The sequence below is a fragment of the Crocodylus siamensis genome, chromosome 4, assembly GCF_052110815.1.
Source record: "Crocodylus siamensis isolate JL-2025a chromosome 4, ASM5211081v1, whole genome shotgun sequence".
In the NCBI taxonomy this organism is placed as follows: Eukaryota; Metazoa; Chordata; order Crocodylia; family Crocodylidae; genus Crocodylus; species Crocodylus siamensis.
Genome location: NC_143398.1, coordinates 136,686,700 through 136,710,391, shown reverse-complemented (window position 1 = coordinate 136,710,391; position 23,692 = coordinate 136,686,700). Strand labels below are relative to the sequence as shown.

The window sequence follows — 23,692 nt, the reverse complement described above, 5'->3', positions numbered from 1 at the left end:
CCCTCAGTCTTCTCTTCCCCAGGCTGAACAGTCCCAGATTCCTTAGTCTTTCCTCATAAGGTTTATCCTCTAGACAGTTAATTATTCTTGTGGCCCTTCTCTGGACCCTTTCAAGATTCTCCATGTCTTTTTTGAAGTGTGACAACCACAACTGGACACAGTACTCCAGCTGCAGTCTCACCAACTCCAAGTAGAGAAGAAGTACCACTTCCTTAGCCCTTCTCATGATACAATGGCTAAAGTGTCCCGGTATGCTATTAGTTCTGTTGGCTGCACCATCACAGTGATGGCTTACATTCATCTTGTGATCAACCATAACCCGAGGTCCCTTTTAGCCATTGTGCTGGCCAGGACATCTCCTCCTAAGCTATATTCATGTCACTGTGTGTCTGGGCACTCTTTGTGCCTGCCATTTTAAGACCTAAGTCAAGCAGCCAGCAGGTGCCTGATTGTGGCAGCCATTTTTAGATTCAGGGCTGCCTATATAAGCAGAGAACTTTGCTGCTGGCAGGCTAGGCAGAAACACTGCCTGGCTGCAAGGCTTCATGGAACACTCTGGAGGTAAGGGAGGAGCTATAGGGGATGGCTAAGAGGTTCCTGGTCCTGGGCATGAACTAAAACTGCACTGCCAGGAGTGGGTGGCCTGGTGGGGCTCTCAGTGGCATGAGAGCCCCCAGGAAATGCCAGGCCAGTTACCACCCCGGTGAAACCCCAGTATCAGAAGGCACTACTTCACTGTCAGGGCAGCTAGGATCTGGAACCTACTTCCAAGAGAAGTGGTGCTGGCTCTTACCCTGGGGGTCTTTAAGAGGAGGCTGGATGAACACCTTTCCAGGGTTGTTTGACCCCAGTACTCTTTCCTGCCATGGGAGGGAGTCAGACTTGATGATCTGCTCAGGTCCCTTCCAACCATACCAACTATGAAAGGCGGGTCAGGGCACCATAACCCCAGCTCCCATAACCAGGTGGGTCACCCGCTAGTAGGGTCCTGAGGGCAGACCCCAGAGAGTGGAATAGAGGCTCAGAGTCCTGATGTAGAATACCCTTGACTGGTCAATGCTGGAGTCAGGACCAGACCAGTCAAAAGGCCCAGGGGCCCACTGCAAGGGACGCCCCAGAGCTAGGAGGGCCTGGGGTTTCCAACTGGCCTTGGAAGTGAGGCCAGGGCCTGTGTAGCCAAAAGTCCTGTGGGGACCACACCTGAGTGGGGAAACAGTTTCAGGGAGCTAGGTAGCCCGAATGAAGGCAGGGTTGGCTGCCTGAATGGAGGGATCTTAGAGGGGTCCTGATTTGAGGATTCTGGGGCCCAGTGTGGGGCCAGTAAGACTAACATCTGTGGATGCTATTTGCAAGGCATGGACTGTGGTGTAGAGGAGGTACAGAGCCGCAGATAGCACCCCCTGGCATCAGGGCAAGAAAATGGGCAGCCTCCCGCCTAATTAAGATCATTAACTAGATAACAACAAGGTGTGTCAGGAGAGAAGGGTGGGCAGTTGACCCAGAAACAGGTGGGTGGGCAAAAGGCAAATCAGCCCTGAGAAGGCCCCCTGTTACATGCTGGTTACTTCTCTCCAGATGAAGCACTCTGTATTTATCCTTGTTGAATTGCATCCAGTTCCACTCTGCCCATCTTTCCAGCTTGTCCAGGTCCGCTTGGATCTGCATCTTATTCCCTAGCATGACCTCTTTCCCCCATAACTTCATATAATCCACAAGCTTGTCCAGTGTGCATTCCACATTGTCATCTAAATTGTTGATAAAGATGTTGAACAGCATGGAGCCAAGAACTGAACTGTGTGGGACACCACTGGCCACCTCCCACCAAGAAGATACAGATCTGTCCACTGACACTCTCTGGGTTTAAACCCTTAGCCAGTTCCCAACCCACCTGACCATGGACTCTGCCAGCCCACAATCCCCCAGGTTTTTCATAAGAGTATCATGGGAGACCATGTCCTTTTTAAAATCCAGGTATGACGTCAACCACATTTCCCACATCTAAGCTGTTCATTACTTGATCATAGAAGGAGACATGGTTGGTCAGACACATGGGTCTGGCTCGGGGTGGGGGGCACCAGTGGCTTATTGCCAACCCCAGAAATGCCAGTGGCAAACCAGAACTGCTGCCGTAAAAACCCAAAGTGCCATCATCACTTCACGGGGGGACAGCACCCGCATTCCCCACTCCCCAGCCAATGAGGGCAAATTCCAGGGGGTCACCTATGGTTAGACTGGACCTGTCTGCAACAAATCCATGTTGGCTATCCTTCAGCATCATGCCTTCTGCCAGTCTCTCACAAATGGACTTCTTGATAATTGTTTCTAAAATTTTACCCTGTATTGAGGTCAAACTGACCAGCCTATAGTTTCCCAGATTCTCCCTCAACCCCTTTTAAAGATTGTACTCTAAATATAGAGTACAATATACTGTCCTGGCAACATAAAGGTCTTAAAAGGTATAAACGTTGATCAGGCCAACTTCTTGGAATAAAAGAAAATAAGGCTCACCATTGAACACAATGATTGGAGATGTTTCCCCTGGCATCTCTAAACCAATACATGGTAGATGCCAGAGAGGATATTAAATAGGGGATAGATCACTCTAAAGATATCCAGTTCAATGTTCTCCTTCTATAGCATCCATTTTCAGAGATAGGCTACTGAGCTAAGATGGACTTGTCTGACCCAGTATGGAACTTCTTAGGTTCTTATAAAGTAGACGTCAAAGAATCTGGGATATTATTTTCTTTCTAGTTAAGAGTTCAAAATAAGCCCCATGGAAGAACTGACCATGGCTAAGAAGGTGGCAACCTTCACTCAGCCACAACACTTATGGTAATCCCATAGCCCATAGTTGCAAAGAAAAGTTTCCGACATGAATCAAATACAAAGCAACTTGTGCCTACTCTGCTGCCTGAAAATATTCAGGAAGTGTGAAAGAGCTGAAAGAGCTCAGGAGGTGTGAACTCCTTCCATTTCTTTCAGTGCAATGTTGACACTGAAGACTGCTTCTGACATCATCTTTCTTTGAATATTAGGAAGTATTTGAAACAAAGCTGATGGGCATCTAATGACATAAAGATTAAGTGCCCCTGAAACAAGTGAATGCATACTGATAATTTGACTTTAAATACACATCTGTCTGCACAGCAGCACCTGCATCAGGACTACTAAGAGAAAAAACAAATGGAGCTAAGGATTTTAGACAATTAACTGCTGGGGAAAGACAAAAACACTGCCTGTATAAGATGAGAAATAAGTAAGAAGAAAGCAGAGCAACTTGGTAGTTTCTGGTAGAAGGGCAGCCCGTGTAGAGTCAGGCATATCTTAAACACAGGTAACTTTTTGCTGACCATCATTCCTAGAAACTAACTTAGCTTGGAAAAATACATAACCTTAAAGCTTTCCTAGCAAATGAAGGAGATCTCACAAGCCTTGGTTCTTCTAGTATGCAAGTGAGAACATGTTTAAATTATGTCTTTACGTTTAGTTGTTAAAGAAGCAACAGCTGGTATGAATTCCCTTAAGGCTGAAATGAGAATTTTTTTTTAAATTTCCTTCCCAAACTGTTGTAATCTAACCACATCTTCCTTACAGATAACATTATAAAACCTAATGGCATAGGGTAAAATAGCCAGCTGGACTTGCCTAGAGGGTGTAGAACAGGGATCAGAGTTACAGTCACACTCATTAAATAATCAATAATAATTAACAGTAAGTTAATGAAATTTGCAGGGGATTCACAGATGATAAATTAGGTTGAGCAGTGAACGCCAAGAAGACAGTAAAATAGTATAAAAGGGGCCTAGAAAAGTTAGAGACATGGCCAGACATATTTTTTTTAAAAGGGAATGAGTTTGGGAAAAAATATGCAAGCAAATTCATCCAGGAGAAATAATCCAAATCACAGACATTCACTGGGACAATGAAATTTAAGCAGCAGCAATGTTAAAAGAGGAGATCTTCAGCAATGAAAAGAATTGAGGCCACAGCTCGCTCGCTCTCTGACCACCCCAAGAGACTGGTTTCAAAAAAAGGGAGAAGTGATTGTGTCAGTGATTGAGTTACTAGGGTGAACCTTGTTTGCTTTTTTCATGATTTCAGTGCAAACAAAAAGGAATAGTTGCTGCCTCTTTTGTAGCAAGACAATTAACACCTAACAGAAGAATTCTATCCCTAGCTCCACTGTATATGGTGGCAGCATTTTAAAAACAGGAACTCAGCTGAAACACAGTGAATTATAGAAACCAGAAGTCTGAGTTAAAATTCCTTGAAGGGACAAGGAGAAAAGGCCATACATGCAGGAGCAGATTTCATATTTCTAAGTGCTTATGCACTCACTGAGACACCATTCAAGGCATAGGTGACTAGTAGAGGGTGTACCGGGGTGCACGTGCCCCTCCTCCCCCCAACGGCCGTCACTGATGATGCTGTCAGTAGGGTTGGTGCCCCTCCCGACAGGGTCGGCGGCTTCTGCGGGTTCCCCCCCAGATTCAGGAGACTCATGATTCCAGGTCTCGCCCTTGTCTAGGTGGTCACGCAGCAACAAGCCACAGGCCACTTTGAAGAAAGAATTGACATTTTTTCTGAACGAGGAAAAAGCACCCATCCCAAAAATGCTACTGAAGGCCAAGCTGAGGGAAGGAAATCTGCATAGCCCATACCAACAAAAAAAACCAGAGGAATTATTTTGAGAACACAGAATTTTAACACCGAATTGTAGCTAACCAAGTTATATTTTCAATAAAGATAGTAAAATAGGGTCTTTCTGATGAGGAAACAGTATGACTGTTTCAAGTATGATCAGAGTTCCATGTATTGGCAATTCAGTAATTATGGACTTTGCTGCATAGCCAGCACTTTCTGCAAAACTGAACTCTGGATTCAAGCTTTCCATTTTAAAAATGTATGTTTCCAACCCACATGTTGGTGGAAATTAACTAAACCAGACCTATTTGTTGAGTGACTTCTGTCTCTTCCCCCCAGAAACACAAAGGAAAGAAAATAGTTGGTTTTGAGAGCACATAATTTTATGGGTCATTTTTTGAAGATTCAGGAAAGATGGTGGTTTAGTTCTGAATGTCTTTTAAAAGAGACCTTTCACCAGCTCCCTCAAGCCACTTTAAAATTACAGGATCCACGTACATTTGTTCCATTTGCGCTCCAGCATAGAGACATTCACCTTTATTTTGGAAGAAACTATACTTCTGCTGCATTAAAACAGACCTCCATTCAACAGACAGTGCTGTAGGGATTTTGGAAGAGGAAAATAACTTAGATTTTACGAGGCTAGAGCGGGGTTTTTCTGTTCTTTTTCCACATTAAGTGAAATTCTATGATACCATAATTTGGGGGAACAGGAAAAATGGTTCCATAGCTTTGGATTGTCCTGCTCTATCATCCTTTTGCTTGCTTTTTTTTTTGTTCATTATACAACACACATTGAAAACAAGGAATTAGTAACACATCTTGCATATTGATTTTGTGTAGTTATTTGTTTGTGATATTTTTAAGGTTCTGGTTATTCTCCAGTTTTCACGGGGATGTGTTTCAAGGGTAGGATGTTTCCAGCCAGTTATCCATCAGTTTTCATGCAGTGTCCAGTGTATCTTTGGACATGCAAACAGTGCAAATCTTTAGGAGTTGTCTTGAGTAGTTGTGCCAGGAGTAAATCAGCATATGAGCCTTACAGAATTTGCTTTCTTGGACTTTTGATGCCATCTTATGTAACTTGAATTCATTTGGGGTACAACTCAGTTGACATCAAAGGAGATCTACCACAGTTAAATCTGGGCTAGTACATTCAAAGAAATAATGTCACAGAAAACGAAAGGCTTAGACAGGCTCAACAAAAAAACAATCCTGAAAATATCTGCTGCAGTGTGATTTTTTTCATTGCATCTCCCAATTGTTCTGGCATTTATAGTTGTTTTCCTGCCTGCCTCTGGTTTCATAACATACATTTCAGGTGCACTGGAATCAACTTGTTTAGACTTCTTTCCCCCCGTGACATGGATCCCATTTTGTTTTCATGTCAGCTGAAAGGATTCTTGTTGGCCCTTCCTCTCTTTACCACCTAAAATTCTACCTCAAAGAAAAGCACAATTCTACAGCTTCTTCCACACAATGATTTCACCATGTTTTATAGGTAGTAAGCTAAGTGTTCAAGATTTAAGGGATTGTCTCCTTACTACAAATGGCTAAATTGGGATTCTGTGAAATTAACTGGCTTGCACATGTAGTAGGACTAGGTATACAATATCTGCCTTTCTGGTCTTGTGATCTCCCAGACACCTGTATACCATGCTAGTAGATAGTTATTTTGGAAAGTTATAGCAGTGATAGTTCAGAAAATATGTGAGAAGCAGTGGGCATTTTGTTAATATCTTATATTTGATATCATTTATTCTTTTGTAGATGATAACTCTAAACAAATGGTGCAATAAAAGATATCAGCCTTTCATCTACCACTGTATATCTGGCCCTGAGCACAGACACATTATTCCTCTACTTTCTTTTGTATCCTGCAAAGTACATGGCAAGTTCCAGACAGTCATTCCCTCTACAATGTCTGAGAAACAAAGAGTCATCAAACTATCATCTTGGAACCTGGAACACTCAGCTGACTGAAGAGTTGCCATAAAAATCACCCTGCAGCACAAACTGAATATACCAGGCTACCCACTAAGTCTCAGTCATTTCCCCACCAGCTAAAAGCCAGCTGGGCACACTGTGAGAAAGGGTTTGCTTTGACTTCTAACACTGAAGATTGGTGCTGTTTATAGTTCAACTTGCAATCACAATTAAAAATCAGCAACTGAACCTTCAAACTTGCCTTGTGTGTCTGAATGTACACCACTTTTGGGAGACATTTTGTTTTTCTTCTTTCATTATATTTTGAATTCAATCTGGGTTTATTAAGAGAGGCCAAATGAACACGTCAAATCCATATCTCTCTGGGCACAGACAGGAGTTACATGTCGTGCAATTTGCCTCCTGAAAGCACTCTACAGCCATGCCCTGACAGAAATGCGGGGCTGCAGATGGCTTTAAATGTGCCCGATCACACTACAATCTGAAGCTTCATTACATGAAGGTGCTCCAAAGCAGACTGCTTTCATTAACTTCTGTCAGTGTGCACCAGGAGAAGGGCAAGGGAGGAGGGAGCTCCATCAAGGGGTTGCCCACACTGCACTGGACAATGGGGCAGGTAGACTGGAGCCCCCCTCCCTCCCTTGGATGGGAGTGGGCCCAATAAACCTGGCCCGCCCTCCAGCACAGGCTGGGCAAACCCCAAAGGGAACTCCTTCCCCTCCCTTCTCCCCCTCCCATTCTGAAGATAGCACTGGAACTCCGGGGGGAGGGGAAGGGAGAAGAGGTGAACAGGGCTAGGGGAGATTAGCTGTAGAACACTGTGGAGCTCTCTAGAGGATATTTACCTTAAACAGAGCCCTCTTTTCATAGAAAACCTTCTAATGAAGCAACTTGTTTCAGGAGAATCCAGTCAGAATCCCCAATTCCATCCCCAGCTCCCCAATACTTTCCCTGCATAAAGCACAATTACTGAATAATGTCTAATTTATGTTTTAAGTACTTAGTACATAAATACTTCTAAATATTTATATATGCCCAGAGAATCAACTCTTAAGCACTGGATTTTACCCAGTGACTTACTCTTTCATTTGAAAGGACTAACTAGCACGTGCATGGCCTATAACTTCCTCAAACCACTTCACAAATCTATTAATTAAGGAAAGTAAGTGATGGCTGAACAACAAATTTCAGGCATCTACATGCATTTGTTTGCTTTGTAAATCAGACTACATCTCCCAGAACGGTCCCATCTACCCATCACACCCGTATCCAGAAGCTGACAGCCATGTATGTCTGTGTCTAACTATCAGATAGTTGCTTATACTGCTCCATGTTCTATACTTTCATCTCTAAGCCCGTCAGAAGAATAAGTTGACTTAAATGATCCTATCTATGAGAAACAAAGACAGCTATCTTGAAGGTGTTGTTTAATATTGGAATTTACCTTTTTAGGACTTGCAGTTTTTAATATTGCTGACAAGCACTAAAGATAGGTAAAACCTTCTTACCGGATGGATCTCCTATTTTTGAGTGACAAGGATAAAATTCATCTGTGGCATAATTCCAACGATTTCAAATATATTACACAGGAAATGAATTTGATCCCCAGTCACTAAACTGCAGTCACTAAACACTCTGCAAAATCAGACACTAAACTGCAAAATGTTTAAGTTCCGCCACTGAAAATATCAGGCTTAACCTCCAAGCTCACACAGCAATGGTTAAAAGCTGGTTTTAACATCCAGTTCACAAAGCAATGGAAAATTAGATCCTCTGAAGGAGAATAAGTAGCTTTGTATTCTTAAATCTTGGAATGATTCTAGAAATGTGCAGAAAATCTTGAATCACACCACAGATTTTGAACCCTCCATAGTAGCACTGTCAGGTAAATCTCCTGTCTCCTCTGTTAAGTTGGTATGAGTTTTGAAACTATTGAGAGACTCTAGGGTACTGCCAGTGTCACCTTTGAATGATCAAGGCACTGATATTGCTGACTATCACAGTGCTATTAGCTGAGATAAGTATTTAAGCAATGGCTATAGCAGAGTCACTGCATTTCAGAGTGCTCTCTTATTACTGGGACCCTCAATAGGACTTTGTCTTCAGAAAATTCCATAACTAGTCAAAGCATGAATAGTTCATGTGGTGAAAAGGATTCACTGAACCATACAAGCTATTTGGCAATGTCCAGAGCTTTGTCCTAATTAAAATGGAAACAGAAGGCCTGGAGTGAAGGGAAGCTTTAGAAGGTCCAAACAGATAATGAATGTATTCAGTGGTGCTCTTCCCCATGCAGGCCTTAATCTGCTTTATTGGAAAATGTCACTTTGACTGCCATGCTGGAGCTGAGGACCAGAGGTAATTTTTTACACTTTGAAACTTCCCTATAGCCCTCTGGCTCTGGTGCATGGGGGGGGTTGCAAAACATTTTGAATGTGCTGAGGTCTTGCTATGGGACTTACTCAGTAAGGCATGCATTGAAACAAGTGGCTCCAATGCGGGGTCACAAGTCCCAACAAGAATATCACTTCCCAGAATTGCACCTTCACAGCCTTCCAGGCTGAGTCGACCAGACTTACAGGATGTTTTGGAAGAAGTCAGTCAAAGCATGATGCACTTTCCATAGGCTATGGTGACCATGAGGCAATATCTGCAAACACAAGCATCATGGTCCATCTTGGGACATCATAAACAATCACTGTCACACATTTTGTGTCTTTCTAATCAACTCATAAAGAATTGTCTGAACTCAATGGACTGATTCTGAGACCATATAATAAAAGGAGCTGCTTGCACAATCACATCAGGAACAAACTGTGAAAACAAAAGCCTTGGGGATACTGAGGGGTCCACCCCACATTCTCCAACACACGGTGTCTACCAACTTTTTCTTTTTTTCTTTTTTTATCCCCAGAGGCCCTTTGTGCGTGTGGGGACATAGCAACTTTTTTTTGCCTGAAGCTACAGCCAAACATGAGTCTCTTATCCATTACTTTTTTGCCTTTGAATTTGATATGGTAACTGAAAAAAAAAACACCCCAAAAAACCAACTTGTGCAGTATGAAACTGAGTTTCAACAAAACAAGTATTTTCAAAGAAAGTTTTTATTTTCTTCAATTTTTTTTGGTCTTTTCTCCTTTAAAAATTTATTTAAAAAACTCAGTGTACAGTGGAAACTGTAATCAGTGAGTGTCTTATGCCCTCAGTTTCTGCTATAAGTTGGGCTCTACATGTAAACAGATTTGCCAAATGACACTATGAACACATGACTACTAAAAGGCATGGAACTGGAATGGAAAAAAACAAGCCACCTAGATAAGAGGTTTTGGGCTAAACTTCTTCAGTGTTCAGCTGAAAAGAAAAACTAATTTGACTTTTGATTTAAAAAAACAAAACAAACAAAACAAAACAAAAACAAAAAACAGTCCAGAGCAGTCCAGTTATCATTTTAACAACAATGCACATGCTTCCCAATTGTGTCCCAATTTAGTACGGTTGGGAGAAATGGCAAAAAAACATTTTCCAAACAGGTCTACTTCTTGTCCACTTTTAATAGAAAAGGAACTGAGCATTGAGATGGGATACAAATCCTAGCATCTCAGCAGCAGGGAGACAAGCATCCACTTTTGAAGAAGCCATTAGCTTTGGGCTCAAGATGTTCTGATCCAGACTCACACAGGCAACACCTCTCTGACAAACCTCTCTATCAAGCATTTTTGTTTTCCATAATAAAAAAGTAGTTGAATTAAATATATAAAACAGTTGGGATTTGTCATCACACTGCTGCTTCACAATGGAATGTGGAAATTTTGTGTTAAAAATGTTTTGTTCTTAATCTTTGACTATACACTTCTTCAACATTAATTATTAAAAATGAACCTGTATACTTGCACTGTGACAGAAGTGTAACAATTTCTTTCAAGATATGTTGGTACTCAGCAATACTTCAGTCACAATCATTTAGAAAAGCCCAGGTGCAAACTGAATTGCCTCTGAATGATCTGTGTATGTAGTAATTAGAAATCTCATCACCACTCTATATTTTCAGATTGACAGTAATAAAAACAGTGAATTAGTGTGCAGAAGGAAAACTTACTTCTTCTTCCTCTAAGCCTGTTAAATCCCAGAAGTAATTCAGTCTCATCTGTAAACGTTTCCATTGTTCAAGGAACATGGTGGCTTAAGGAAACAAACACAGTTAGATTTTAAACTATCATTTTAATTCCTTATCATTAGTTATTCATGCTGCAATATTACTGACAAGCCCAAGCTAATATCAGGGTCTCTCAGTCTTGGGTTGGGGAGGCAGGGAAGGTGGGGGTTTCACAAATGCATGCTAAGAGATAATGCTTGCTACAAAGGGTGGACAGACATTGTAAAACACAGGGGGGAGACAAAGGAGCCTGGGTAGAAAGTGTTGCTGTGATTTTATAAAGCACAGAAAAAGTAAATGACTTGTCTAAACAAGTTGTGCCTACGCCCGGGACTAAGCCCAGGTATACTTATTTCCAGCACAAGTTCTTCACTATGAGGCCATATCAGTGTACAGACTCTTCATAGATGTTAGGGGCTGGAAGGGACCTGACAGATCATCAGGTCCAGGCCCCCTGCACTTGGACAAAAAGACTGCTGGGATCAGCTGACCCCAGCAAGATGGGCGTCAAGATAATTTTTGAAGATCACCAGAGTGAATGACTGTACCACCTATGGGGGAAGCCTGTTCCAAACCCTTGGCACTCGACTTGTAAAGAAGTTTTTTCTTATGTCTAGCCTGAAGTGATCTTCAATCAGTTTGTGCCCATTACTTCTTGTCCTCCCTCGGGGGGGCCTTGGTGAATAGATTTGTCTCAGCATTCTGGAGTTCATGGACACAAAACATAGTAACCTAGTGAACCAATGTCCAAATCTAACGCTGAACTACAATGACACTAACTAGCCAAGTAACGAAAACTAAATATTCCTCTTCAGGCAGAAATATACAAAGAAGCAGCAATGGACTATTATTGAAAGAAGCCCTAAATAACTATAAGCAATGTGACAGGTGATTAAGATGACTTGTTCCAAAGAAATGAATTTAAACTTTTCTCCAGATTTGTGTTGAAAGCTGCCCTCGGCCAACCTAGCTGTAAATAAGTATATGGCTATACAGGCTGGGAAGTCAAAGGTATCTGGACATGCAGCTAGCTACATCATTCCCTTGTGTGCTATTAGCTTTAGTGTCAACGGGGCACTGAAGTGCAGACGCCACACTACCCCAATGGGGTGCTGTGCTTGGGATAAGCCTTTGCCTTTTTTTCTGACCTATAGTTAAACTGAAAAGATCAGCTGTAGTCAGCAAATACACCATTATGTTGATTTTCCCTGATACTCTGGAATCTCTCTCAGTGGGGTAACTGATCTTTTTTTAATCAGTTAAATCAAACAGTTGGCAGTTTTAGGCTCCCACTTTCTTTTTCTTTTCCTTGACACTGTAGTAAGTGTTGTGCTACACCATCATATTTAGGTTCTCCTTGTTCTCTTCCCATAATTGTCACTTCCTCTTGTCAGCCTGCCTCCTTTTGCTCTTGCCGTGCTGACAAAGCTTCAGGAACAGGAATTCCAATCCAAAAGCTGAAGGTCTGACTCTCTACCAGCCTGTACCTGAAGTCATCCTTTCAATCTGTGCCAAGGGGTTATAAAAATGTTGCTATAATAGAGTGCTTATTTACTGTCACTTGGCACATGCTGTACATAATCACTCAGGATGCAAAGCAGTGGAAAATTAAGCCCCTGCCTACTGGTGGCACCAACACTTTCCCCTGGTATCTCCACATGGCATGAAGCAAACAAAGGAACTGGAGCTGAGGAGGGGATTAGGGACAAGAGCCCCCAGCTGCCAGCCCTGATTTCCAGGTTCTGCTGATTCCAATCAATGGCAGTAAGAGGCAAGCCCAGATTTGGTGGCACCATAGGGCAGCATCCCCTTTAAGTTCATTCTGGTGCCCCCATAATATCACTGTCCACAGCTCATGCCCGAGTTGCACACCTCTAATTATACTACTGCCTGTATTCATATTCAGTGTGATCATCAGTGTACAGCGTGTCTGGAGAAAGCTCCAGTGCCCGCACTGAACAATTTAAATCCAAAATGTGCAAATGAGCTGACTGAACATATATGCACAACTTCCATAGAGGAAGCCAGATTTTTCTATACAGCTACATTCCCATTTAGTCCTCAAATTGAATGGCTAGTTTCTGAAGGCTGGAATATACGATGCTGAACTGTTTTAAAAATCTAGTGCCCATCTTCAGAAGAACAGGTGAAGCGAAGTGCTCCTATCTTCAGAAGAATCTGACCCACAGAGGATAGTTCATATATCAACCATATCCTAGGAGGATGAATATTCAAACTAGAACAGAGATTTTCTGAATAAGTATTCTCATATTACAAGGATCTAAAAATTACCGAGGGCTGATTGGGAAGAAACGGTAGATGAAAAGGAGAGAACATTTTAAGGATAGGATTGGCAACAAACAGAAAATAAGTGCTCCCTTTATGGAGAACAGAGGGCAACTAAAAAGCCCATTTAACATGCTCATGGAAGTTAGAGGACTTTTTAAGTCTTCCTAGAAACACAAATACTTGATTATGTTGTTGTTTCCCACTTTCTGTATTTCTATTTTAAACATAAAATCAGTCTCTGTTTAGCTGTATCAGCATGTAAAAGGTAAGTTTTATTGTAGCAATTGACATATACCCATAATATTCAACTCTCCTTTGTACTGACACATTTAACTAACATCTGAAACCCTACTTCCAAGAACATCACTGTAAGTAAGCACAGTTAGGCAGGCACACTTTTCTCTTTTTCCTCTATTTGGTATTTCTCAGTGAATAGGGGGCACTTGCAAATGGAGTAGGTGGGTTCACAAGGCTATTTAATGAGGCATCAGGATTAGGTAACAGGAGCATACCTCCTTTCTTGACGGTAACTGTTAAAGGTCTCTGTGCCTTCCACCAGAAGGGAGGGGAGGCTGGAGGAAGGAAAGAAGGGTTTCTTCTGCTTGGCCCTGATGATGAAAGACAGCCAGCTCAAAAGAGCATAAGTGCCACATTGTTCTGTCCTTTGAGCATACCAGTAGAAAGTAATAACTCATGATCCTTAGATCTTACAGAAAGTCACTCAGGCAATGTTTCCTCAAGATACCATAAGACAAATTGGTTTCAAGTATGCCAACAACAATAGAGCTGTCAATCAGCAAACTGAATGGTAGGTATAAGCAGTGTGCCCTTAGCGTCAGGGCAGCAAAACATTGTGTAATATAATGCTCAATAGGCAAGCAGGACAGGGTTAACACAGCCTACTTTGTTTTTCTCTACAGCTCCGAGTACATAGTGGGTGTGTTTCCATGCCAGACAAGCTCAGTTATCATGGTCCCAAGCAAAAAGAATTTTCCAGTCTGTGGGAAACTTTTTTTTATGACAGGACATGTCTTGGAAACAATTTTATTATACTTATGTATCTTTTTTTAAACTAGTGCATACAGAACTGTATGTTCTTTTCTGTTTTGCTGCAAACTTTGCATTTTCAGACACCAAGTGAAATTATTAGTCACAGATTGTCAACAGTCTGCAAACAGTATTGTTGATGTTGAAGTATAATCACTATGAATGCAACTGCCCAATAAGTGATTGTTTGCATGTATGTAAATGTTCCTTTGCCCAACATGATTTTCTGTTTAGAGCATATTGGTATCTATGTAAGAAACTACATCATATGTTATCACCACAAGGAGCAATCAATACTAAAAGGTCAAAGACGTCAGCAGTTACCATACAGTGATATTTTAATGGTTAATGAGGTTAAATAAAGCACTTTCTATATTTATCTTGGCACTTCTGAGATAAATTGGGAGCGCAGCCCTTCTGGGAGGGTTTTCACCACCTCTTGTAACCATAGGATCATAGAAAAGTAGGGCTGGAAAGGACCAAATAAGTACAGGGCTCTGGCTCAAAGTAGAATCATTTCTGACTAAACCATCCAAGCCAAGTGTCTGCCCCCTACTGAAGCTTGAGGCCATTGCTCCTAGTCTTGTCCTTGTGCCACAGAGAAAAGCCCATCTCCATGCTTTTCATAATCACCCTTCAGGTATTTGAAGACTGTTATCAAATCCCCTCTCAGTCTTCTCTTCTCCAGGCTAAATAACTCTTGTTCTTTCAGCCTTGCCTCTGAGCCCCCTAATTATTTGTGTTACCCTGCACTTGACTCTTTCCAAACTGTCCACATCTTTCTTGAAGTGTGGGGCTAGAAACTAGACACAGTACTCCAGGTAAATACTGCTAAGGTACATGGTGAATCATGCTTGCATGGACATGTAACCCAGGAATACTGACCCTAACTCATTTTCTCTTGTCTATTTCTTTTGTTCAGCCTAGTATTATTATCCTCTGGCAGAGGCAGGCACTGATTGTACTTATCTATTCTGTCAGAGTTAAAAGCACTCTTTCCTCCAGCAAGGATACAGGTAATCCCAGCATCTCTGCTGAAACAAAAACAGATGCAGGTAGCACAGTTACAACGCCATGTATTACACCATCCATAACAGTGGCACCTGACCAAGTGTGATTCCTGTCACAGTCTAGCCTATACTGACCAATGACTGCCAGCTTCCAGTGAACTCAGCTGGAAAAATGGAGCTATTTGTGAGACTTCTCCAAAGCAAGTCAGTCCCACCATCTCCCTAAGATGTACCGATCAAAAGATCTTCTGAACAATTTCAAGTAGTTGGCAGACACCAACTTCTTTAGTTGAGAATACCTCTTGCATACACCTCCTGCTATCAGACCTTAGCACTGTAAACACCTAAATATCGAATTTAAGCTGGGGGCAACAATAAGTGTAACATTCTGTGGGCACGCCTTCAAAATCTCATGCTCAGAGTGAGGCTTTCACATTTGAATCACCTAACTCAAAAATCACAGTAGTGGCCTTCAGAGGTGATTTTTATTGTAAGGAAAATTAATATTGAGCTTTCACAATAAACTGCCCCAAACAGCAAAGTTTCAGCAGCATATGGATGAAGCCATTAACAACAGGAGTAAAGAATGGGTATAATCAAATTTTTATTGTCTAGAACATGTTTTGAGATCCTTGGATAAGCAAAGTAGTTTTGTTATTACAGGAAATCAAATGTACATTACTGGTATGTACTAATTAGAGTGTATTAGAGTTGGAACAGCTATTTTCCCATTTTATTTGGAGGGGGAGGAAGGGAACCTTGGGTTTGTGCCATTAAGTGTTGATAAAGTCAGACTGTCCCACGTATAATGCACTCTGAGCCGTGGTGCACACCTCAAACTTGATTGAGGGACACTTGCAAGGTTCTCTTTCAATGGAAGAATGCCACTGGTAGGATCCACTCTTGTCAGATACAAACTCTCCCTCTATAAGCAAGCATGAAACTGGGATTCACATGCAGATTAACAAATGGCCAGGATGCAGGACATGCTGTTTTACTTTTCCAGTTCAAAGAATAATGGCCTTACCCTGGCAGGCCACACACCATCCACGGGTCATGTTGTGTGCCCCTGCTCTATGCTTAAATCAACTCCACCTCCACCTCACTCCACTGGGGAAGAAGTTCTTCTCAGCCAGAATGGCTGACCTGCCTGACTGGGCTTTAAACTAAGCTTGCCAGGGGATGGGCAGACAACCACAAGTGCAAGCTCACCAAGCATCAACCACAAAATCAGCAAGTTAGGCTGCTCAAGGGAACTCACTCCTACCCTAACCCAGGAATGGAGCTTTTCTAGGAGTGAAAGGAAGCCTAGGGCCTCCAACAGCACACTTACTTGCCTGTACACAAATGCCAGGACCTTAGGGAATAAACAGGAGGAACTGGTCCTTCTGCTAAACAGAAATGACTACGATCTCATAGAGATAACGGAGACTTGGTGGGACTCCTCCTATGACTGGACCACAAGTATAGATGGCTATACCCTGTACAGGAGAGATCATGCTGAAAAACAAGGTGGGGGTGTAGCTCTCTATATGAAGGAGCAGTACCCTTCCCTATGAGCAGAGATTAGCACCCAAGGAGGATGACTGGAGAACCCCTGGGTTATAATACAAGGGGAACATAGTAAAGGGGTTACAATGATAGGAGTCTACTACAGACCTCCAAATCAGGAACAAGAGCTTGACCATGAATTCACTAGGGAACTGGATAAGGCTGCATGCTTTTGGTACGTGACTGTAATGGGAGACTTCAACTACATGGACATCTCATGGGAAGAGCACTCAGCCAAATCTGATCAGTCACAAAGCTTCCTTACATGCATGGATGAGCTCTACCCATCTCAAGAAAGGTACTGGTCAAAATGGATGGTCTAGTCAGCAACCTAAGAATCAAAAGGAAGCTGGGAGACAGTGACCACAAATTAATCACTTTCACTATCCATCGCAAAGCTGGCAAGTCAGTCAGCAATGCAGAAGTCCTCAACTTTAGGAAAGCCAACTTCCATAAGCTCAGGAGGCTTGTTGTCAAGCACCTGAGAAGCCATGGTTTGACAGGGAGGGGAGTTCATGATGAGTGGTCACTCCTTAAGGCAGCAATCCTAGAAGCACAAGAGAAGTCCATTCCAGCCCATAGGAAAGGTAGTAAAAGGGCTCAGCAACCCTCTTGGCTCAGCAAGGAACTCATGGACCTCCTACATCTAAAAAGACAGGCTTATGATAGAAGACAGAAAACACCACTAAGAAAGAGTATTCTGCACTGGTCTGTACCTTTAGGGAACAAACTAGGAAAGCCAAGGCTGTAACCAAACTCCAACTGGCTATACAAATCAAGGACAATAAAAAGTCCCTCTTTAGATATGTGCAAAGTCATAAAAAAAACAAGGGCAACACTGGACCCCGATAAGCCAAATGGGGCAGCTGACAACTGACACCCAGAAAAAAGCCAATCTGCTTAACGATTAATTTGTGTTGGTCTTTCACCAGCTCAAAGGGACCATCCTCCCTGACAAGATGCAGGATGACCAGGGTAAGGGTGAATATATGCCCACCATTGACGTAGGTCTTGCAAGGGAACACCTTGAGAGGCTGGACACCCACAAATCAGCTGGTCCGCATAGATTGCACCCAAGATTGCTAAAGGCACTGGCAGACATCATACCACGGTCACTGGCAAGTATATTCGAGAACTTGTAGTGCTCGAGTGAAGTACCTGAAGATTGGAAGAGGGCCAATCTTCTAAGTGGTGCCTATCTTCCAGACTGGGAGGAAGGAAACTACAGGCCAATCAGTTTGACCTCAATCCCTAGAAAGATCTTGGAAAAATTATCAAAGAAACCATTATCATCAGGCTAACAGACAGCAACATTCTGAGAGATAATCAGCATAGGTTTGTTGCAGGTAGGTCTTGCCTGACCAATCTCATTTCCTTCCAAGAAAAATAGGTTGATATCATATATTTGGACTTTAAAAAAACCTTTGACCTGGCGTCCCATGATGTCCTCATGGAGAAATTGAGGGACTGTGACCTCAACTACCCTACAGTCCAATAGTTGAGGAACTGGCTCCAAGGTCAGACCCAGACGGTGGTAGTTGATGGAACCAAATCAACATGGCATACAGTGACCAGTGGTGTCCCCCAAGGCTCCGTTCTTGGACCTGTACTCTTTAATCTCTTTATAAATGATCTGGACTCTGGTGTCAGAAGCAGACTGGCTAAGTTTGTTGATGACACCAAACTATGGGAAAGAGTATCCGCACTTGAGGATAGGCTGGCGATCCAGGCTGACCTTGATAGGCTCACAAGGTGGGCAGATGAAAACCTGATGGTATTCAATATGGAGAAATGCAAGGTGTACTACCTCAGGGGAAAAAAACTTGCATCACACTTATAGGCTTGGCAGTTTACACTTGCTAGCACCATGACCAAAAGAGATTTGAGGGTCATGACTGACCACAATATGAACATGAGCCACCAAGACAATACCACAGCCAGAAAAGTAAACAAAACTCTGGTGTGCATCTAGCAGTGCATCTCAAGGAAGTCATTCTCCCACTGTGCTCAGCCTTGGTGAGGCCACAGCTGAAGTACTGCATCCAATTCTGGGCTCCACAATTCAGAAAGGATGTGGAGAAGCTTGAAAGAGTCCAGAGCCCACATGCAAGATCAGAGGGCAAGAGACCATGCCTTATGAAGAAAGGCTGAGAGCCATGGGACTTTTCAGACTGGAAAAGCGTAGGCTCAGGGGTGACTTGGTGGCAGCATACAAGTACATAAAGGGTGTGCATCAAGATCTACTGGAACACCTGGTCACCAGAGCACCCCAAGGGAAGACAAGATCCAACGGTCACTAACTTCTGGAAGACAATTTTAGGCTGGGGATAAGGAAAAACTTCTCTACTGTCCATGCCCCCAAGGCCTGGAATAGACTCCCCCCAAAGGTGAGGCAAGTACCTACTTTGGACACTTTCAAGAAACTTTTGGATGCCTACCTTGCTGGGATCCTTTGACCCTAGCTAACTTCCTGCCCCTTCGGTGGGGGGCCTGGACCCAATGATCTCACAAGGTCCCTTCAGGAAGTGCTCATTTGCCTGCCCAGCATCTTCCCACAACACTTACAGACTTTGCAGAAGGTGCTACATGCAGTCCCTGTAAGGTAAAGATGCAAAGACTGGGAACAAGCTCAGACAGGTGTGGACAACTAGGAGAGGACCCCCTTTTAGCCTCCTCTGCCCTGCATAAAACAGCTCCCTTCCACTTATCTCAGGGACTGCCACTGTGAGTAGATACACTGTAAATCATCTAGCTTTCCACCCCAGAGCCAACTGGCCTTTTGAGGCTTACCAGCTCCATAAAGCCATGTTACAGTCTATTCCATCCTAGACTGCCCATCAGATAATAAAATCTTAATGCTCTACTACTGTTCATTACAGCTTTCACTTCTGTTGAGAGTCCAAAGATCAAACAAAACCATTAAAACTTAAAGAGATACTCACCCCAGAGAGCCATAAATATGGAGAAGAACACCGTGGCAGGGTTGTCAAATAAGTGGCTAGCCCGTGCCGTACCACATGCGGAACTGAGGTTCCAGTAGTCACAGAACTTGTCACACAGAGGGCACATGGTGAAGGCATTATGTTGGTCACACATCTCTCTACTACAAAGGACAAGGGCAAAAACATCAGAGTGTAATTCCCGTAAAAGAGGTCACAGGCACTGTAGTGGCATGAAGCAGCAATGCTTATGTTAGGAGGATTAAGTGCAGTGAAAACTGTTCAGTCACTGGAATAACTCATTACTATGTTTTTCTTAGTCAGTGCACTGAATCTTCGCTAGTGTCCTATTGATTTGTATACAAAACACTCAGGCTAATTTAGAATCTGCTTGTGTAATTAGTCATTTCCAAATGTATGCACATATTAAATCACAATGGAATTTACTTCTGATAATTAGTCATCTTATAAAAAGTACTTTACACCTCTATCCCTAGCACCTCTTGAGTCAACTGGTGCTTACAAAACATTGGATACACTCCAATTTTTTTTAGCTCAATAAGACAATCAACTTTTCCATTTTACAGAATGACCTTCTGTTTTGGCAATGAGTGCATGTAAAAGAACAAAACAACACTCTTTGGATGATTATTTTACTCCACCAAAATTCTTACATGGTGAGTACTCTGAGTTTTTGTAGCAAGAAATTGTAGATTAAGAATTTACTTATAATCACACAGTTCTCATAGAGTGAGCAAGAGCATATATGATTTGAGCTCAGAGTTTTTGTAATTAATTTTTTTCTCCACTATAAATGCCAAAAAATCATTCTTTTCTGTTTCAATACAGCATCCAAAATGCATGAAAAGCTTAAAATGGCTTAGTACTGATAGTTAATCAGTCATTGGTAATTAGCCACCATTACCAAACTCCTTGGAATGCTATATTAGCCAGATTTCACTGTGCAAATAGGTACTTCATTGAAGGATAACCAGTGCAATACAATAAACCACTTTAATTACTTCAGTTCACAATAAAAAGTGAATCACAAAAAACTTTACTCTTAGAGTAAAAAGAAATCATTATAAAAAGATCCCTGGGATTATTAACTGATTTGAGGATTTCAAAAAGTCCCTGTTGCTGCTCCTATGGTCCACCGGCCATACGTGTGGGAGGGAAACTGGAAGTGGGGGGGTGTGGTCACTAGCAGCGTGCAAAATGGGCCATATTCAATTCAGATTTGGCCCGAATCAGGGACAGTGATTTGATTCATTGATTCGGATCACTGCCCCGATTCAATATGACCAAATCCAAATCTGAAGATTCGATGTTGATTCAGGGAATCAGCAATTTGGCCATAGACCCAGTTTTAAATGTTTTTCTACATACCTCAAGGTACCAGGCACAGCTCATAAACACTGAGATGGTGGGGTGGATGGAGCATCCCACAGGAGGGCAGGGATCAGCTGCAGGGGTACCCCAGGTCCCCCCAGACCCAGGAGGCACCAGGCGCCGAGCCAGGGAGCGGGGGGGAAGGTCCCCCACGCGCTCCAGGGTGGACCCAGAAGTGGACCGGAAGTGGTTCTGGTCCACTTCCAGGTCCATTGCTGAGTGCGCTGTGGACCCCCCACCCCACACTCCCATAGGGATGCTCCATCCGCCCCACCACCTCAGTGTTCACAAGCTGCCTGGCACCTTGAGGTATGCAGGAAAAACATTTAAAGCTATGTCTATGTCCAAATCATCAAATCTCTCCAAATCAATTCGGAGGGTTCATATTCGATTTTGAGAGATTAAAGGGTCTCCTGATTTGATTCAGATTCGGAGATTTGGCCATCGAAACAAGCCGAATCTCCACTGAATCGAATCAGCAACCAAAGCTTCACACAGCCCTAGTGGTCACCCGTGCAGCGCTGGTTGCCAGTCCCACACACCCCCTCATAAAGTCCTGGACCATGAATACTAATGACACATATGTGTGGATCCAAGGAGATGTGTAATGCACAACTGCTAACTTTTGGCTCTGTTGTTTCTTCTTTCAAGAAAAACTACTACTCAAACATTTGAAAAACTAGGGAAAGCCTCTTACAACCATTATATGGTTTTCCCTCATCTCACACGCTAAGCTGTATTTCCTACGCCTCTAATAACATCATCTTTACAGACTTCTTCAATACCATACAGATGTACAAGGTGTTGAAACACTGGTAACTAATGTGAATACTTTCTATGGTTTTTTTGTTGTTGTTGTTTAAATGTTATGGCTCATAGACATTTGACTGACTACATATTTTGCTAGACACCAGATACCTCTTTAACTAATCACCACTGCTTTCTTTTGGTTCAAGCAAAGACTTACTGATCTTACAGAATATACCATCTATCTATCTATCTATTTGATTTGCATGGGCAAGAACATTATGGTCTCATGGAGTCACTTTGAGGTCAAAGGGTTTCCTGCAGGACTGTGACCTAAACACAAACTTTACAATATCGTTTTGCTGACTCTACTTACCTACACCTAACTTCACTTCGTGAGTGGAAGTTGTACATCAGTTTGCTGATGTTAGGTAACTCTAAACTATTTCAGTTAATGGTTGTTTCTGTTTTGAAGAATATTAAATGCCTTTTCTAGCACATACATGTTAAAGACGGAAAAGCTGTTTTCTTACAGGGGTCAAAAGCATCTATCAGGAAATTAGTTCATTTGTATTATCCTCAACTATTTCTGGCTATGGTATAGTAGAAAATAACTCTCTATTGTTTTCTTTTAGAAACATCAGCAGAGGGTGCTACAGATACATTCTTGCCCTGAATCTCACTTTAGTTTCAAGGTTAACACAAAAGCTGCTTTAGAAATCCCAAAGTGATTATGATTAAAAATTCACTCAAATCAAGTAAATAAAAATCTAAACTAAAAATATTATTAATCATCATTTACCAGTCATCAACAATGTGATGATCTACTCTGCCTTTCTGTATTCTGATTACACTTTAAAACTTGCCAGTTTACTCTAGATAACATAGGAATTGCCAGGCTGGATTAGACTGGTGGTCCATCTACTCCAGTATCCTGCCTCTGATAAGGAAGTCCTAGATACTTCTGGTGAAACTGCAAAAAAATCTCCCTGAAGTGGTAGTTAGGGAACAAAATGCCCAGGAAGTTTTCTTCTAATCCTCATCAGTTAGGAGTTTATCTATGCCTTAAAATATGCAGCTCAAGCCCATTCTAAATTTTTTTAAGCCAGATCCTATTCCACCTATAACACACAGAGGCATGACCCGACTCCATTCTGGCACAGTCCCTGAAAAATTGTTAAAGCTCCTACTTTTGTAACACACTATCATTTTAGCATGAAGACCAAGTCAAAAAAGCAATGAGGAAGATCTGTCCAACTTTTGTTAACTGTTTTCAAGAGGCTTCAGCAGGGTGGTGCAAGATCATACTTAGGTGCCTAACAAGTGCATTAGAGGTTAAGGGGATACTCACAGTATCCTACAGCACAGAGGTAATGTTAGAAACCAGAACACTCTGACATACCATAGCCTTGCTTATAATATTGTCAGGTTTTCAGTTATCAAATAATTTTATTCATAAGCAATAAATTGCCAGTTGCCAAGAGTCATATTTTTACTACTTTTTTTGAGAAGTAGGTATTTACCTTATATACCGTAAGTATAAAATACCCTTTCTTATTTAGAGCTACAATCACAGAAAAAACAACCCAATAAAACCTCCCAAAAGGCAAGATTTTTATAACTACACATAAGAAAAGTCTGCAGACCTCAAACTAGAAAATACAGTATGCTAATTGTTTCTTTCATTCTGATTTTCCTTTTTTTTTTTAAAGAAATTGTGTGACTTCAAAAAGACTAGAGAAGTGATTGAAAGTGTCATGAAATCACTAAAAAAAGTTCCCTCCTATTGACTTCAATGAGGTTTGACCCAAACCTTGAATCTGGAAATAAAGGAAGCAACTCTGTGCATGTACATGAGAAAACTGCAATAAAGTTAAGGGTTTCCCTATAATTTCAGAGGCTTTGAACTTTCCAATATTTATTAAAAACATTTTTGAAAATTTGGGCTTACTGAAAACCTTCAGTAAATG

General features: G+C 42.0%; 1 protein-coding gene across 1 annotated transcript in view; it reads right to left on the bottom strand.

The window, feature by feature from the left end:
• The window catches only part of ANO2 (anoctamin 2), a 302,574-nt gene that overhangs the window by 157,861 nt on the left and 121,021 nt on the right, over positions 1-23,692 (bottom strand). The window contains exons 13-14 of the mRNA XM_090043877.1: positions 19,587-19,747; positions 10,691-10,773 (exon numbers count right to left, since the gene is read on the bottom strand). Of these exons, the coding sequence (XP_089900003.1) occupies positions 10,691-10,773; positions 19,587-19,747 (244 nt within the window). The remainder of the gene's footprint in view (positions 1-10,690; positions 10,774-19,586; positions 19,748-23,692) is intronic.